Source organism: Phragmites australis, chromosome 19 (genome assembly GCF_958298935.1).
Source record: "Phragmites australis chromosome 19, lpPhrAust1.1, whole genome shotgun sequence".
Classification (NCBI taxonomy): Eukaryota; Viridiplantae; Streptophyta; class Magnoliopsida; order Poales; family Poaceae; genus Phragmites; species Phragmites australis.
Window position 1 is genome coordinate 4,176,645 of NC_084939.1, and position 17,734 is coordinate 4,194,378.

At 46.9% G+C, this 17,734-nt stretch overlaps 2 protein-coding genes and 1 pseudogene across 2 annotated transcripts; 1 reads left to right on the plus strand and 2 right to left on the minus strand.

Annotated features, from left to right (window-relative positions):
* Positions 1-3,724: 3,724 nt before the first annotated feature.
* On the minus strand, positions 3,725-5,951 carry LOC133900928 (lysM domain receptor-like kinase 4). Its single transcript, XM_062342231.1, has one exon. It carries the CDS (start codon positions 5,897-5,899, stop codon positions 3,854-3,856), a length of 2,046 nt encoding a protein of 681 aa, XP_062198215.1. The 5' UTR covers positions 5,900-5,951; the 3' UTR covers positions 3,725-3,853.
* Positions 5,952-7,534: 1,583 nt separating this feature from the next.
* LOC133901079 (uncharacterized) lies at positions 7,535-10,969 on the plus strand (annotated as a pseudogene).
* Positions 10,970-12,696: 1,727 nt separating this feature from the next.
* On the minus strand, positions 12,697-13,499 carry LOC133900627 (phytosulfokines 4-like). The gene is made up of 2 exons (XM_062341824.1): positions 13,195-13,499; positions 12,697-13,065 (listed from the first exon to the last, which is right to left on the minus strand). The coding sequence occupies exons 1-2, from the start codon at positions 13,336-13,338 to the stop codon at positions 12,910-12,912; spliced, it is 300 nt and encodes a 99-aa protein (XP_062197808.1). The 5' UTR covers positions 13,339-13,499; the 3' UTR covers positions 12,697-12,909.
* Between the last annotated feature and the right edge of the window lie 4,235 nt (positions 13,500-17,734).

Sequence of the window (17,734 nt, forward strand, 5' to 3'; positions counted from 1 at the left end):
GTGAATGAAAAAAATGGAAAACAAAATTCTCGAATTTGGATTTTTTTCAGAATAACGAAATTGAAAAATGATCCCACCAAGCTAAAACTGCTGCTACAAACTCGAAGGGAAAAATGGTCTTTTCATCAACACTCTCTCACATAAAATCCAAGAAAATACTATTCTAATGGTTATAGTGTCATGTGGCACAGAGCTACAAACTTGTAATGTCTTGTGGCTAAATACTAAAAGTTCGGTGTGAAATAGCAAATACTAGCAAAGTTCAGTGTCTCGTAGCAAATTTCGCCAAGAATAATAAGGGCAAGAACATACCAAGCTAGGAGGGAGCTAGGGTTTGGATGTTGCCAAAGAAATCAGGGGCTTTGAGCTAGGATTTGGGGTGATCAGGTTGAGGGGGCAGCAATGAGGGTCGAGGAAGTACGACCACGGTGATGTCCTTCACCAGCACTCCCTCTGACGGCTGGGTGCTTGGGGGTGAGGGCAGTTGTGCTCTGTTTGAGGAATGACGAAGGGGCAGATAGAAGAGAGGCTAGGAATTTTTAAAAAAAGGTGAAAGTGCCTAGAGAGGGGGTGAATAGGCTTTTCTAAAAATTAAAACTAAACAGCAGATTAAAAGATGCCGGATACTCCGGTGAAGGTCGGATACTCCGGTTAGTCCGGAGTATCCGGTCTAGTCCGAAGTCTCCGGTCTATACAGGATTTCAAGAATAACTAAGAATTAACGCGAACAACTAGAATCTAAAGGTGATACTAAGTCTACTAGATATCACAAAGCTTAAACAATAATAAATACTACCAAGATGATCACTAGGACTAATTATATGGAAAATTCTCAAAGCTACACAATTAAGTAAATTGCACAAATGAGAACACAAGGGATTATCCCGGAGTTCGGCCACCTCCTAAAGAAGTGCCTACGTCTCCGTTGAGGAGCTCACAAAGAGCCAGGTCTTTTCCAACCCTATCCTCTTCTAACGACCATAAAGATCAAGTTATGATTTCCTTACTCAATTTGAAGTCGTTTACAAACTTCCCGTGGCACTCCACAAAGATTGGGTGCTCTACGGGCGACGCCTTGCTGTCTAGAAGCACAAGGCTCCAAGAGAAATGATCACAGCGAATGCTTGATGAAGAACTCAATGCTCAAGTGCCTTAATCTCACTCCAAACCCAAACTCACTAAATTTGCGCAAAACTAAACACTAGAGATGGTTGGAGGGACTTTGAATGCTTTTGAAATGCTCTTGGAGTGTAGAGTTCAGCAGCAACAGTAAGCCTTTAATGCCATGGGGTGTGGAAGTATATATAGCCCTCTCTCAAAAACTAGCCGTTACTGTTCTGATAGACCTAATCCGGAGTATCCGGTGAACACCGGAGTATTCGGTCTCAATTCCAAAACGACGTCAGAACGGTCACAGAACTGTGTCAGAACTAGCCGTTACGGTTCTGTTAAGTTACCGGAGTCTCCGGTGAACACCGGAGTCTCCGGTCCTGATAGGGCTACCACTCAGGCAAAGTCCGGAGACTTTCCAGACCCTCCGGCTTCTTCAGGTACCGGAGTATTCGGTGAACACCAGAAACTCCCGTCGTTTTTAACAAAAGAATAAATATTAACCGAGCCACCCTTGTCGGAGTCTCCCTCGGAGACTCTGGTACAAATATTTTCTCCTACCGGAGTATCCGGTGAACACCGAAGACTCCGGTCTTTTTCAACAAAAATAAATACCTAACCGAGCAACTTCTGGCGGAGTCTCCCTTAGAGACTCCGGCCTTAAAACTCACCAATCGCCGGAGTATCCGATGAACACCGGAGACTCTGAGCAAAAAGAAATTCGGAACCGAGCACCTTTTGCCGGAGTCTGTCTCGGAGACTCCGGTCTAAATACTGAGTACCGAAGTATCCAGTGAACACCGGAGACTCCGGACTCAGTGAACTTCTGTCTAACATCCCGGTGTCCGTGGGTGAGTGTGTCTCTCAACTTATTGGTACTAAAGGATATCTTGAGCATTGAGACACTAAACAAGCAATCAAATGCAACCCTCTTAATAGAGCGGCTATGCTAGACTCAATTTCAAAAATAGAAAAATTTAAATCCTATTGAGTACTCCTCGTTGCTTCTCTTTTCTTTTCGAAGGACGTCAATCGTCATATGTCTTCTCAATTTAGACTAAGACATGTTCATGACTTAGATAAACATATTAGATCCTTAATCGTTTTGTCATCAATAAGTCAAAACCCACTTAGAGAGCCTAGATGTACTTTCAAAAGGCAATCCGAAATTTCAGTGTCTGAAATTAGGGTTAGTTTCAGTTGACGTTTCAGGGTTGTTCGATTATCATTACATGGTGATAAGTTGTTTTCAACCTTCGACGCTTTCTCTCTGGTTGCTCTCTGCTCACCCCCGCCTACCGCCCACCTCTGATCGTCTCTAGCAGTGCTGCTGCTATCAGATCCATGCCCACTACACGACCGGCAGCGTCCTCGTCACCTCGCACCCCACCCTTGTGTTTGCCTCGTCCATGCAGGCTAGCCTGCTTCCCCTCCTCGGATATCCCTCTAAGCCCGAAAAGCATACCAGCGACCTCCGAAACCCCCCTCCCCGACTAACCCCTCTGAAATCGTCCTCGCCTTAGAGATAGAGCTCATTTTTAAGGGCCAGATGATTAGGAAGTGTAAAAAAATATGCGCGCGGCTTTAGCATTTATGGAGGTAAAGCTGAAATTTTGGTCCAGCTTGCCGTGGATGTGGCGCACAACAGAGCCTGGAAGCCTGCCTCATGGTCTCCTAGGAAACGCTTCCTTTCCCGCGGAAAATTAGTTACTGTCATAGGATACTGACATCCTTAGTGTTGTTAAATGATTAAATCATCGTCGAGAAAACAAAATTTTGGTGATTTCTAAGGATCTTTTCTACACTATTTGTAGATAGTTCCATAGCCAATATCCTTACCCCAGCCAGAGTCGAGTGATCCTTTTATGAGCCCTGTATCTCACTATTTTCATCCCTCTCCTGCTACTATCCTTCGGATTAGTGTCGAATTTAAACTAACTTTTTATCACTCTGAGATAATCGCAATTAATCCCTTCCTATTCGAACAAATCCGGATTAAATAGATGGTGATGGTGTCGTTGCAAACTACAAAGCTTTGCTCCGCTTGAAATCTCAAATTGTTGTGCGCTTTTGCTCCATCTAGCTACATTTTGCGCACTAGAATATATTGGAAGTCTAGAACTAGTTTCGTTCTTTTTTTTTCTGCATTTGTCACACGTCAATTGACTAAATTATGTGTCTCATATACTTGACGTCAGAGTTAGTTGTTGCTGACATGGGCTAGGTTGGGGCGGGAGGCAACTTAAGGATGGCTCAGCACCGGTAAGTTAGCATGACAACAAATTTGACATCAAGAGCACCACCAGAGATAGGAAGAGAGACCGCGGGGAGCAAGTTGGCAAGTGCGTTGCAGAAGAGAGAGAGAGAGCGTTTAGACTAGAGGGAGAAGAAGGAAGGAGTTCCGCTGGACGAAGATCTTTCGATTCACAGAGTCAGTGGTGAATCCAAGGCTAGAGCAACCAGTCTTTTAGCCCATGCAGATTTTATAGAAAAATTCGATTTTTTAAAATACAAAGAATTCACTGTATAATACGATAATCCAGCCCTAGGTGCGACAATTTTCAAGCTCTGCCCCTGCATCGAGTGCAGCTCTCCCCTTCTCAACCGGTTGACAAATAGCAAGTCCCCCTTTCTTTTCCACAAGAACAACTATAGTTCTTTAACTCACATCAATGCGTGCACGATTTACACTTCGCTTCGCAATTCCCAGCTCAAAAACGAAAAAAGTATGGCTACTGGCAGTCTAGTAGATCAGGCCTTTTCCGCTGCCGGAGCTCCGGGGCGACTCCGGCGATCTCTGCCAACTGACCGCCGAGACGCCGGAGAGCTTCAGAAGGCGCTGCGCCACCTCCCCCGTGCTCGGCCGGCTCGCCGCGTCGCGCCGGACGCACCTCTCGATCAGTTTTACCATCATGATGACGGCGTCCTTGGGGCAGCTCCCCGCCGGCATCGCTGGGTCCACGAGCTCCTCCAGCCTCTGCAGCACGGCGTCACCGTCGTTGTCGTGTTCCTCGGCCAGCTCACGTAAGGCGGCGAATGGGTCGCCCACGCCGGCGCCCACCAGCTCCTCGACGTCCTTCCCGGTGACGAGCTCCAGGAGCACGACGCCGAGGGAGTACACGTCGGCCTTGGGCGACACCACGCCGTGTTCCAGGTACTCCGGCGCAATGTACCCGCGCGTCCCGGCGATGCGGCTTGTCATTGTAAACAGCACCTCGCCGCTGCTGTTGTTCGTGATGGCCCTGGCGGCGCCGAAGCTCCGGAGCTTGGCGCGGGGGCCCGCGCCGGCGAGGAGGACGCTGCCGCTGCTGACATCCATGTGCACGCACGGCGGGCTCGCGTACTCGTGCAGGTACCGGAGCCCCTCGGCGACGTCGAGGGAGACCTGCACCCTCTGCGCCCAGCTCAGCGGCGCGGCCGCGCCCGTGCCGCCGGCGAGGAGGCGGTCCCGGAGCGCGCCGTGCTCGGCGTACTCGGTGACGAGGTACCACTGGCCGCGGTGGTGGCAGAGGCCGATGAGACGGATCAGGTTGAGGTGGTTGATCTTCCTCATGATCTCCACCTCCGTCGACACGTCCCGGTCGACCACCTCGACGGCGGCGGCGTCGCCGTTGAAGACCGCGCGGTATACCGACCCGCCGATGCGGCAGTCCGGACTGAAGTCGTTGGTCGCCGTCATGAGCTCCGCGTAGGTGTACACCTTCAGGGAGGACTTGATGTGCGACACGGAAATGCTGGAGAACGCGTCGCTGAACGACACGGAGAACTCGCCGCCTGTGACCACCGACGACGTTGACTTGTCGTTGCCATTACCTTCCTTCTTGGCCAGTTTGCTCGTAGCCAGAACTGCGCCGGCTCGCCTCCTCCTCGCCCTCAGAGCAAGAAAAGCTCCGGCAGAGGCAATGACAGCGACGACCGCCACTGCCACTCCAACGCCGACGTAAACTCCGACATGGTTACTACTCTTCTTGGCCGGAGGAGGCGCTACCACCGGCGGTGGGGGAGGCGGCGGCGGCGGCGACTGTAGCTGCGATATGTTAGGCTGGGACTTGACGGGGATGAGCAGGGTGGTGTAAGGGTAGATAGTGTACGGTGCCTGCAGCTCGTTGGCCACCGCGACGGTCTGGGTGTCGACGCCGAACCGCGCGGCCACGGCGCTGAGGTCGTCGAACTCCTCCACAAGGTAGCTCACCAGGAACCTCGCCCCCGCCGCGGCCTGCGCGGCGCTCGGGCATGCGCACCGGAGCGGCACGGCGAGCGCCTGGCCCGCGAGGAGGCTCGTCGCTGGCGCACCGCCGAGGCCCTGCGCCTGGACCGCCTGGCACGTGGACAGGCCCTGGAACGTGTTGTTGGCGATGATGAACAGCGTGTCGCCGGAGCGCGCTACGTACGTCGCGTTTCGCTGGTAGAACCGCCCCTCCGCCGTGGCCGTGCAGGAGCAGGTCGCCGGGACGAGCACCTTGGTGCCCGGCGCGAGCGTTGCCGTCTCCCCGACAGAGTTGGCCGCGGCGAGGTCCGCGGCGTCGGCGCCGAGGAGCGCCGCGACGGAGGCGAGGTCGGCGTAGGGCGGGCGGGCATTGAAGGTGAGGTAGGTCGCGCATGATGGCGCGCCGCCGCCGCCGCAGAAGTAGCCAAGCAAACCAGATGCGTTGTGCTGGTTGGGGCAGTCAGCGATCTCAAAGCCATAGGGCTGCTGTGCCCGGGCTCGCGGCGCAAACCCGCTGGAGAGGAGGAAGAAGAACAACAGGAACATGAACGAGGAGGCAGTCAGAGCATGGAACGCGGCCATTGCAGCAGCATTGCCTTGCAGTTCTTGGTTTCAGCTTTCAGCTGAGGTTATATGTGCAGAGGCCAAAGTCAGAGTCAAATATCTTCTGAAGAAGATGGTAGGAGCCTGCAATTTCTTTGGTGATTGGGACACTTGATTACTTTTTTTTGTTGCATGGAAAGATTCAGCAGTGTTGAATATACACAAGGTAGCAACCTATGACTTGGCAACTGGAGAAGTGATATGGAGATAGTTTGGCCAATGACAGAGACTGGAGTACCAGTATGCTTGTGTGCAGCTGGAGACTTGTTTTTTAAAAAATAAATTTTAGTTTGGAACGTGCAGCTGAGATATTGGAAGGTCGAGAATTCAGTGATGTGCCTGTCACAGCTGATCTTGCTTGGTTATTTTATAGAGAAACATCTCTTTAGGAGCATTTTTTGTATTGACTAACATTGAATCTGTCCAACTCTCTGAATTTTTCAATCAAGGAAACTCCCCTGTGTTTCCTTCATTTATTCAGGACTACGCAAAAGTATTGACCGACACCATACAAGTCTTAAGCACACGTGTTCAGAGTATACCTGAACAAATTAGGTCAGAGTATACCTGAACAAATTAGGCCCGGCCTGAGCCCGGCCCAAAACATTCAGCCTGGATGACCTTATAGGGCCGGGCCTAGGCAGCACATCTTGAGCCCGAAACATATGGGGCGGTCAGATGGGGTTGAAACATTATTTTAAATTATTTTAGCATGTAAAACGCGCAAAGATTCTTGAAATAAATTTATTGGGCTTTCGGCCCAGCCAGCCCGAATAATGCTTAGGTCTAGTTCAGATAATATGGTCCGGCTAGTTCTGAAGCATATTCAGCAAGCAACATTTCTAAAACTTGACACAAAATCATGCATTTGCTAACAGCTAGCCGAATAAATATGCAGAAAAAGACTTGACACAAAATCAATGCTCTCGACAACCCTGGTTGACATTCTTTTTCCTCCAGAGAAAGTTGTTTGGGTCAGATATTAAAAATTTGCTGAAATTCCGTGAATTTCAGACGAGAATGAAATGTTTAATTTCAGAATTTTCTTTCACTCACATGTGTAACTCACAGAGCAGAGAAAAAAAATAACAGAAATTTCGATCTTTCACTGGTGAAAAAAATAAAATAAAATTGAAATCCCTGATTTGGATTGAGCCCCAGCTACCAACCGCGCTCTTGTTGGTAATCCTCCATGTTAGAGTTGTGTTGTTGCTAACCAACCATAGGAAGACCTTATTCTTCAATGACCTATAAATAATATGCTTCGGGCTTGTTTGCATTCTGTTGTATAAGGACTTCACAATATAGCACCTAAAGTGGTATACTTCGACACAATTCGACTTGCTGAGTTGCTCGAGGTTTGTTCGTTGTTCGGACACATCCTCGCTATCTCTATTTTATGTTGTTTCTGTCTCGATGCAGATTTTTGGATCACAATAAGGAATCTAATTCAAATGAGATTTTATCTTATAAGGCTATCATACGCTTAAGTAAAACAAGTAAATTTGTTAATACAGAAGTAAAACAAGTAAATTTGTTAATACAGAAAATAATGCAAAATGAGTTGTATACTAGATTATAGTAACACATTCCTCTTTTACGCCCTTGGCGAAGTAACCTCCCCAACTACTGACCCCACCCTCGCCCCAAGTCTCCCGCTCCCGCACCACCACCGCCACCGACCGCGCCGCCGGCAATGGCGTGGCTCGCGCGCTCCATCGCCAACTCCCTCCTCTCTCCTGAGGAAGAAGCCGACGGTACTGACCTGGGCCCCTCCGCCTCCCCCGGCTCCCCCCCCCCCGCCCCCGCCGGCGCGGCGTCCGCGAGGATCTCTCCGAGCTCACCGGCGCCCTCGCTCACCGCTTCCAGGGACTCGCCTCCTTTCTCGCGCCCGAAGCCCCCGGCGGAGGCTCCAGCGGGAAGGACCCAGCCGAGATCGACGGCCGCTTCCGTGCTGGCCTCGCGCGGCTCCCGGGCCGCCACGCCGTCGCGGATCTCGCCTCCTCCCTGCTGCCCCCGGAGCTTGATGAGGCGGAAGATGCCGCCGGGTCACGGAGGAGGTTGCCGCCTTCGCGCGGGATGCCGCCCTGCGGCCCGAGCTGTGGCTCGACTTCCCGCTCCTCCCCGACGATGCAGATTCAGACGGTTCGTTGCGTGTCTTGGCTCCTCGAAAGCCTTCTTTTTTTATTCTCGATTAAGATGTAAAAATTTTCTGTTGCGTTATTGCCTTGAAGTGCAGATTTTGACATGACTGATGCGCAGCTGATCTAAGGATCGAGCTCTGTCCCATCCACATGAGTGAGGGCTGCTTCTGGAAGATATACTTCGTGCTGCTGCATCCTAAGCTCAGGAAGGAGGATGCCGAGATTCTGTCGACTCCACAGGTGATTTGCCTTGATATAAGTTCACTGAGTTAACTGAGGATTTTCCTTGATATAAGTGCACTAAATTAACCGTCACTAAGTTCACTTGGAGGGATAACGGCATAAAATTTGTTAGCTGAGGTGAATAGTGGGATAGGAATCAGATTAGTTGTAAAATCGAGACTGTTATGTGACATATCCTGATGTTTTTCTATGTTATATTTGGAATCTTGGAAGATTGCGGTGACAAGAAACATAGTGTAAGCAGTTGTTAGTTGTGCTCTGATAGTCTGATTTGATATTTCTTGCACATCAGGTTTTTTGTCCAGGGAATGCAGTCATGCTCATATGACAATTGAAATGGTAGACATGAAAATACGATCAAAATGTATATAAACAGTTTGTATTTTTACAAAAATGTTGCATCATAATTATGATTTTAAATTGAGTGAGAGATCTGCGCTAGGCACTTGCATCCTTCAAATGAAATGCTGTACTGTTTTGGGAAAATGGTCACTGAATCATTGCCATAATTCTGTTGGCAAGTTGCACTCATTACGTAAGCTGACTTTCTATCTGGAACTTGATCATCAGTTTGACCTCACTATGGAATTTGATGTCAAAATATTGAGCTTGTCGGCTTTCAGAATCATAAAAATATGGTTGGCTAATCAGTCTCATGAGGCACACATATGAGCCTTCTCAAGCTTTGTGATTCTGTGCCTACCATGGAACCTCTCCTTTTTGTCGGATAAGCGAATGAAACATTTACTTTTCAATTGTATGTGTCAAGAAGTGCGATGAGTGATGAAATTGTTATAATCCGAATCCACCTTCTCTTTTGTGTCCGCTAGGTGCTAGGCTAATGAAATATTTCTGCATTCCCTTCCTCCCACCAATACTGCTGAATTCTGGTATAATAGTGAATCTAGTTTGCATTTTTTCGCAATGAATTCTAATTCTTAGACATTGAAGGGAATCGGGTTAAACAAATTACATCGAAATGGGCCCCTAGTTGAAATTAGCCTAGCATAAGCTTCACAGCTGAAGTGATTCATTGTAATTGTTATATTTCAGTACTTTTCTATGATGAGTGATCTGTTATTTTAGTTGTTAATGTGCTTTTTTATATTCGATTCCTTCCATAACCCTCCATTTTTTTAAATGGAGAACTCTATTCTATTCTTGATTAATTTTTATAATTATTTGAGGGTATTAATCATTTGTTACTTCAGTCATTCAATTTTCTTCCCCTGACGATGCTTTTACATGAGTCTGAAGTTTTATGGGAATTAGATATAAAGTGAATCAAGGGAACATGTCAAACAGCAAAAGATATATAATTAGCCATCAAGTGACTATTGACTTGCTAAAAGTGTTGGAACATAAAGTTTTTGTAGGGATAGACTGATTAGTCCCTACGATGAAATTAATTCATAACACTTTTTTAGCCCACACATGCATGCTTGCGAGATGGATATATTGGCAAAAAGTCTAATGGGCCTTCAATGCTTTACTAGTTTCTGTTCATGGTTTTACTTTCTTGCATGTCATGATGGTTACCCTTTAATTTTGTTCTGGCGGCACAAAAGATAAGCTGCTACTTTCCAGCTCATTACATTGTTTGCTAGCGAACTTCTTATCAGCTCCTGATTGACTTGGCGCAGATTTTGGAAGGTAGAGAGAAGTTGACATAGTACCTGTGCCTTTCAGTAATGAAAATGGTCCTTTAGCTTCTCCTGTAGAGTTGTTGGGTGTATAAAGGATCAAGATGACTCTGTGATGGCCACATCTTTTAGCAACGTAGACTATGGCATGCATCAAACTCAACCAATCAATTAGGAAGTTCTATCAACTAGTACAGCGAGTGATGCTGGAGCTGTTTCTTCAGATAACATCAGCAGCAGTGTATCTGTACAGCTTGTGACTGTATTGAAAGACACCACCATGGTCTCACAATTTAGGGTGGAAGAAAGCTCACATGATCACCCTACAGAAGATGCAGTAGCAGAAGAACAGCCTGTACAAATGTCTGATATAGCATGGATGGACAATTCTTCCCCTAAAGACGATCAACAGAAACAGCCATTGGCTGACATAAGTGAGCAATCAAGATTTGTCATTCAGAAAACTCATAATGAAGATGACGACGATGATGATGGTGATGAATGGTTGGAAGAGGAGACAGGTGGCTCAGGAAACGCGGAAATTCCAATATCAGATGATGAAGATGTATCTTTCAGTGATCTGGAGGAAGATGATGCAGCCTGAAATCACCAGCAGGCTTGATCATATTGCTTTTTTTTCGCGTCCGATTAGATACTATGATATTGGCTGATGTCCACTATATGGTCTCATGGGAATGTGCGATCCACTGCCACTGCTGGAATTTGCGTCACTTCTGTGCCCAGCGAATACATCATGGGTTTCCTCTACAAATCCCCCCCCCTCCCCTTTTCAACTTCGAATTTACTGATTTAAGCATGCGATGTTAGTGTAAGTTGTATAGTGTGTAGAAGCTAGTGATTTCGATGGTTTGAATCAATACTATGATTCCTCCAACATGTACCCTGCAACAATCTAGGTTGGTGAAGCCCAATTTGTCTTATGTTATAGTTAAAAAAATACATGCATGTTATCCATGTACTCCCTGACGTAATAGAAAGAAAATGTATCGCTTTGGACATTGACATGTATATGAAAACTAACTTTGACCGATAGTTGTGTAGTAATATATTTATAAAACATAGCAAATTTATTATAATATGAAAGTGCTTTTCAAGATGACTCTACCCATGTCATTTTGAAGTTTCTAAACTCAATATTCTAATTTATGTCAATAGCTAGTAGCCACTGTTAGTTTGACCATACGCAAGCCAAAACGCATGTTTTCTTCATCACAGGAGTGAGTATATATCAACAAAATCCCAACCCAGCAAAGCTTCTTGTCACGTATAAGCATGCATCCAAATCCAAGATTGACTGAGCAAACACGAACGGCCTGAAATTAGGCAAAATTTGGCAACACACCAGATTCTTCGGCAGTGGGCATCTTTTTCTTGTCTAATTCGCAACTAATTATAAATCTTGTGGCTAAAACCATTGGGCCGGTGCACACTTGATCGATAGTTTAACACAGCTGGATGCTCATTTAGATGCTTGATCCAGTGAACAAGTTGGATTAATATCAGAAAGAAAACGAATTAGGTAAGCCTCAGACTTCAGCTGGGCTCTACCTTATTGTCCAGTCATGAGGCAATAAGTCAACTTGTACTATGAACCTGACACATGAGACAAGAGTCACAAGCTCGTACTGCTGCTGCTTCCCTGCATTTTAATGTCATCCGCTCAATTGGTAGGATTAGCTTGGTGGCAACAAGCTATCTCATGACATCAAGAGAAGTGCTTGATTGGTGATTGCTCCATTATTCTTATGATCTTATAATTAGGGTAAAACATTAGCATTAAGGGTTTGTTTGGATAGGGGTATTTCATTTGAAAGTTTGTATTTAGTTAAACTTGTGTTAAATTAGACCCCAAAAGGCCAAAACTTACTTACAAAATATAATAACACTCACTGAAACGCATGTTGAGTTTTGTAAGTAAAAATTTGAGTTTTGATTGTCCAGCTGACACCACACAACAGAGTGATTTAACAGGGTTTTTGGCTAATGAAATACAACCTAAACTTTTTGGTAAGATGGTTCGCAGACAAAGCTTTGCGGTAGACGGATATTAAGGCCATCTCTAACAGACTCCGCATCTGTACTTTTTTTGAGTGCTACAGTAAAATAAGGGATGATAACATCTGGTATTCGGCTCCAACAGAATCCGTATCGGATAAACAGTGTTGCGGATGAGAGGTGGTTGGCGGGATTTTTGCGGATGAATACGGGAGCCTCTATCACTGTTCATAACGTATGCACGTGGGTCCGAAGAGAGTAGGGGAGTAATAGAAGGTAAGAAATAGAGTAACTGTTGGAGATGAAAAAAATAAAAAATACTGTAATAGTATTAAGATATGCTGTAATAGTATTATAAGGGACGGATTTTTAAAGTATCTGTTGAAAATAGTCTAACGTGCCCATTTAGTACCGAAATCGAAATTGGTGGTGCTAGTTCTAACTAGCTACGGATGCACTAAAACATAGGCATAATTAAGTTTTTGGGTGAGATGGTCGATCCATACCTAAATCCGTACGGGCCAAAGATAAAAAAGAAAAAGGACTCGCCATTAGATCTCGAAAGTTGGGCAATCATTCTGCAACTAGGGACCAACATTCCCATGTGTTCTAGACGACCTACAACTACGAGACCCCTTGCCGTGTTCTTACTCAAGTCAGCAGAGCAAGCGCTCTCCTGTCCCAGGCAACAAATCAACAACGAAGCAACAAGGTTGTTCACCAACTTGCATATATAATCGACTCCATTAATTTCGCCAAAGAAAATAATGTTACATAACCACTGCAAAACTCTCACTGATCGACACAACTTTTCCATGGATCATGCGACAACAATCGATATCGACACTGTTTGGCTTTTCGCCATCTAGATTACAGTGACCCGAAGCTAGCATACATGCATATGGAATCGACTGGAGCAATCTGAGGCAGCTGCTGGTGCTAGCTAGTTGTGGCTTCCCTGGGTGTAGATGTAGTCGGTGTGCGCCACCAGCGTCCTCCTCATCAGGCACTCCTCGTCCCCCTCTCCTTCTCGCCCTCCGGCGCCGCCGCACCGCTCGTCCGCCGCCGCCGCCGTGAAGCTCATCGCCTCCTCGTCCACCTACAGGACATACACAGAGAGTAAAGAATTAAGGCTGTTGCAGATGCAGTTACTGATAAAATATGATCAAACACACGCTCAGCAATGCGAATCATTCAATCATGCATGCATGCTACTGGACAAACGTACCTCCCCATGGACGTCTTGGAGCTCTGCGTGGCGTCTCGAGCCCGCCGCCGCCTCCTTTGCTGCATGGCTGACGACGGAGAGGAGGAGGAGGAGGAGGAGAGACAGCAACAGTAGGGAGGTGCGGCGTGGTGGTGGCGGCGCCATGGCTGGCCGGCCAGCTAGGTAGCTAGCTTGGTTGGTTGCTTGCTCCTGCTTTCTTGGTGTGTGTGAGAGAAAGAGGTTATGTGTTGGGTTGGATTTATGGCGGGTGTTGGGTTGGAGTTGAGGGGTTGGAAGGAAGGCAAGCGAAGAGGGGAGGCCGAGGCAGAGGAGATTTAATAGGACGGGCGTAAATGTACGTAGCTACGTCGACGTTGCTGGGGGACAATTCATGACGACGATCTCTGCCCGCTGATGCAGTCAGGTAGCTGTGACACGACAACGAGCGTTAGCTCGGCTGCTCGGGTGGGAGGGGACGCTCCTATCGAGTAGCCTAACTCGCGCCCTCTTCTGACAGTCCTCTTCGTTTTTTTTTAAACTTTTTTCCTCCGCGTCTTACTATTTTCTAAACTTTTTTTAAAAAAATCTCTATGTCAAAACTTTTGAAAAAAATAACAAGAAAAGTTTTTTAAGAAAAAGTTAAAAAGAAAAGTTTGTATCAGGTCACTAGTGAGCTCCTGTATACCGTTTCGCTTGGACACGTGACTTGGGCTGCTAGCGTGTGTCCATGGAACAGGATTTTTAGATGGGAGGGCTCGCCTTCGTGCAGCCTGCCCACCAAAGTCAAACTGGGAAAATGGAGCACCGGGCTCGGTTTGGCGGTGGACACCTTGGAGGGTTCCGCCCACCTGAGTTTGAACCTAAGATCTTGTCTCCTTAAGGATGAGTATGCTAGAGACTCCCGGGTCAAAAATTTTACAAAGAAAAGGTAACTGTGACACTGTGCTTGAGCACATTGGATAAATGCACTTATCAAGTTGCATGTCTAGCTGATAAAGAAACACTAGATTTGTTCCATTGTGTTGTTTAGATGTTTCACATGGAAATTGTTGGGGGAATGGTACCACGATAGTCTCTTGGTTGACTTCTGCCAGCCTCAGTCAACTCCAGATACGAAGTAACCGGCAACACTAACACAACAGTGGAGCTGTTTCTTAGGTATGGAGAAGAAGGGACAATCGATGCAAAGTGAGGAGTCCGAAGGCCAAGACTCTGGTCTCGAAGAGTTAGAGTCGCCGAAGGGACAGCCGATGCAAAGTGAGGAGTCCGAAGGCCAAGACTCTGGTCTCGACCGTGAGGATGAAGGTTGCCAAAGGTGTTGGCAAGGGACGACGGGCCACCTGATGCGGGACAAAGGGCTCAAAGGAACTAGGCCAAAGGAAGGCCTGGATGCAAACGTCTAGGTCACCGAAGGACCGACATACACATGTATTGTCCTATGAGCGTACACCATGTAATAATATAATGACTGTAGTATCTTGATAATATTCTTAGAATGGTTTTATGAATAGGGGCATTAATATAATTTTGACCTGGTTAGTTGATGCATGGCTATAAATACCTAGAAAATACATGTTCAATGTGTGGTGATTTAGACCCCAACATTTGGCGCTGTCTGTGAAGACCAAACACATGACAACGTGCTTGTGTGAGAGAGAAAGGAGTCACTGGACATGTCTCCGAATAATAGGAAAGGAAAGGCAAAGGAGGTGGGGAAGCTCGAAAGTAGTCTAGATGGCCCCGAGCAGCTAGCAGAGGCTAAGGTAGCCGAAGGGATCAATGCAATAGCCAAAGCCCACGAAGCTTAAGTCCAAGGAAATCGTGAAGCTAGAGCCAGAGAATCTCCCAAAGCCAAAGCCCATAATAACAGTGATGCCCAATACAAGCGTCAGGTACGAAAGCTCCTGGAAGAACTTAGGTCCATTCGCCAATCTATGACCTCTTAATAGTGACCTTCAGGGGGCATAGCGGAGACCTACACCCAGAAGTGGAGCCCAGGCAGGCTTTGGAGGAGCCCATCCAACCGCGAGTAGTGGACCCAAACTCCCCACTATCTCCTAGTTTGCAGGCACAGTCGTGGCCTCTAGGGTTCAAAGTACCATGGCTACACTTGCACAACGATGTGACCAATCCAAGGGAGTTCATGATGAGTTTCAAAGCTAGAGTAAAGTTAGTAGAGGGAGATCACACCACCATGGCCAATGCTTTTGTCCTCGCCATCAAGGTGATAGCTCTCTCTTGGTACACTTCGCTTCCTCTAGGGAAGATATATTCCTTGGAGCAACTTTGAGAGGCGTTATTCTCGTACTTCCAAGGCAACTACGCAGCTCCCGTCATTGTGGGTGATTTGTTCATGGTGAAGCAAAAGAAAGGTGAAAGCTTGAAAGACTACATCTGTCGCTTCGTATGAGTGAAGTGCTGGGCAAAGGGTCAGAACAATGATACAGTGATTGATACGGCTCAGCAGGGGCTCCAACCATAATGTTGGCCTCAAGCCTAGTGCGAAAGCCAATAAAAAACATGGACGAGTTCTTTACTAAGATACAATAGTACTCTAGGGTGGAAGAGGATGATCTGCGAAGGCACACTGACGGCACACCTTCGAAGCTGAGAAGCCATAGGGCAGGCAACAAGTGCAAGCCTTGAGGGAAGGAGAGAGATGATTGGTTGAGGAGGCCTCACCAGTCTCCTAAGAGGCAAAAGCTGCATCAACACTTTCCTCAGTCAAGGAGCCAGAAGTGAAATGTATCCAGCATCGACAAAGGCTAGGTAGAGGCAGATCGAAGGACATGGGTTGAGTGAGGGGTTGGGGTGCGGAGCCGGTCGTACCAGGATGCCCTATTGTGCGATACACTACGAAGACGCTGACCATACTATCAAGTTGTGCCTGCACATTGTAGCTTTAAAGGAAGGATTGCACAGGTAGGCTTCGGGGTCATCTGGCTTCTGCCAACCTCTTGACCCTCGAGCGGTGTACCACATGGAGCACTTCAGGGTAGGTGATGAGCCTTAGAACTGGCAAGCCTTCGGAACTTTGTTAATGGCCCACATGTAGGTGTATCACCTGCATCCTTCACCATGGGCTATAGCCAACCAACCACAATATCCTCTGCCTGCAGAGTTGCCGCCCTTGCCACCTCATATGGCCATTGAAGCTTCTTCGGAAGGAACGGGGTCAGTACAAAGCATTGAGGAGGCTTGAAATGTGGTATTGGCCATCTCTGGCGGAGCAAGCCTCTACTTCAAATCCAAGAGGTAGCGAAGGGAATACGTGTGAAGGGTCAATCATGTGGCAACTAGCCCCTTGTTCGTGAGGTGTCGATGGTCCCATATCCCATACACCTTATATTAGGAAGACACGCGAGGCCTGGATTACACGCATACAAATGCTTTTGTCGTCATCGCGAATGTCTCAGGGGCAGAAGTGCACCGAGTGCTGATAGATGGTGAACGTTCCGTAGATCTGCTATTCGCTAAGGCATTTGATCGCATGGGGATAATCTGGAGCCACCTTTGCCCTGATGGAACCCCACTTTTGGGCTTCAGGAGCTAGCCAGTAGAGGCCCTTGGGTGAATTTTCCTCCCAGTTACCTTTAGAGATAGGGAAAAAGTATGAATGGAAGAGATGATATTCTATGTGGTGGATGTCTCATACTAGTACAACACGATATTTGAAAGGGTAATTTTGGTGGGCTTCGGTGTTGTCATTCAACACGGCTATCTATGTATGAAGACGCCTGGCCCTGAGGGGGTTATCACCATCTTGGGGGACCAAGTGGTGGCTCAAAGGATTGAGTTGGGGTTGAATCCATAGATCATGGAGGTACCATGGCCAAGAGCAGGACAAGTTGCGGGAAGCGAGTTCACGGAGCAGCGGGGCTAGATCCAAGCACGAAGGTGTTAGCGACGACCGGCTGAGAGTGATAAGAGGAGCACACCGTCAAATCTAGAGAGCACGGAGAGGCCGTGGGAAGAAGAGGAAGGTGGTGGCATAGCCAGGTGCAGGACACGACTGCTTGGAATACTGCATGACTAACAAAATTTTCCCACAATTTCGTTGCAAGTGGCCAACCATTTATAGTATATTTGGTTAGTAATTTGTTAAAACTGTAGGGAGTGTGCCAATTTATACTAGAAGCTAATTGTACAAGATTGGGCGCATTGATGGATCATCATATACCCAAATCCCCATCTAAAGGTGAAATATACTAAATGCAAAATCCTTTCAATTTGTACATTTCCCTTGTCTAGGATTGCATGCTCTCAATTCAATTTATTGTAATACCTAATGTAGTTTTTCTATATGGTAGGTTGCTTTTGTTTCTCTCTTTCTTATAAGCAACTTATATAGTTTATTAGTTGTAGATTTCTTACATGGCATTAGTTTTAAATTTGGTATCATTTATGTGCGATGAACTAATCTACAGGGTACCCTCCCCATTGTTATCAATAACAAGTGCGTATCTCTCACAAGTATTCAACACTTGTATGCACACATTTAGGAAGAGTATATCATATGGGTTGTGATTTTGAGACTAACATGTGTTTCAATTAATATCTT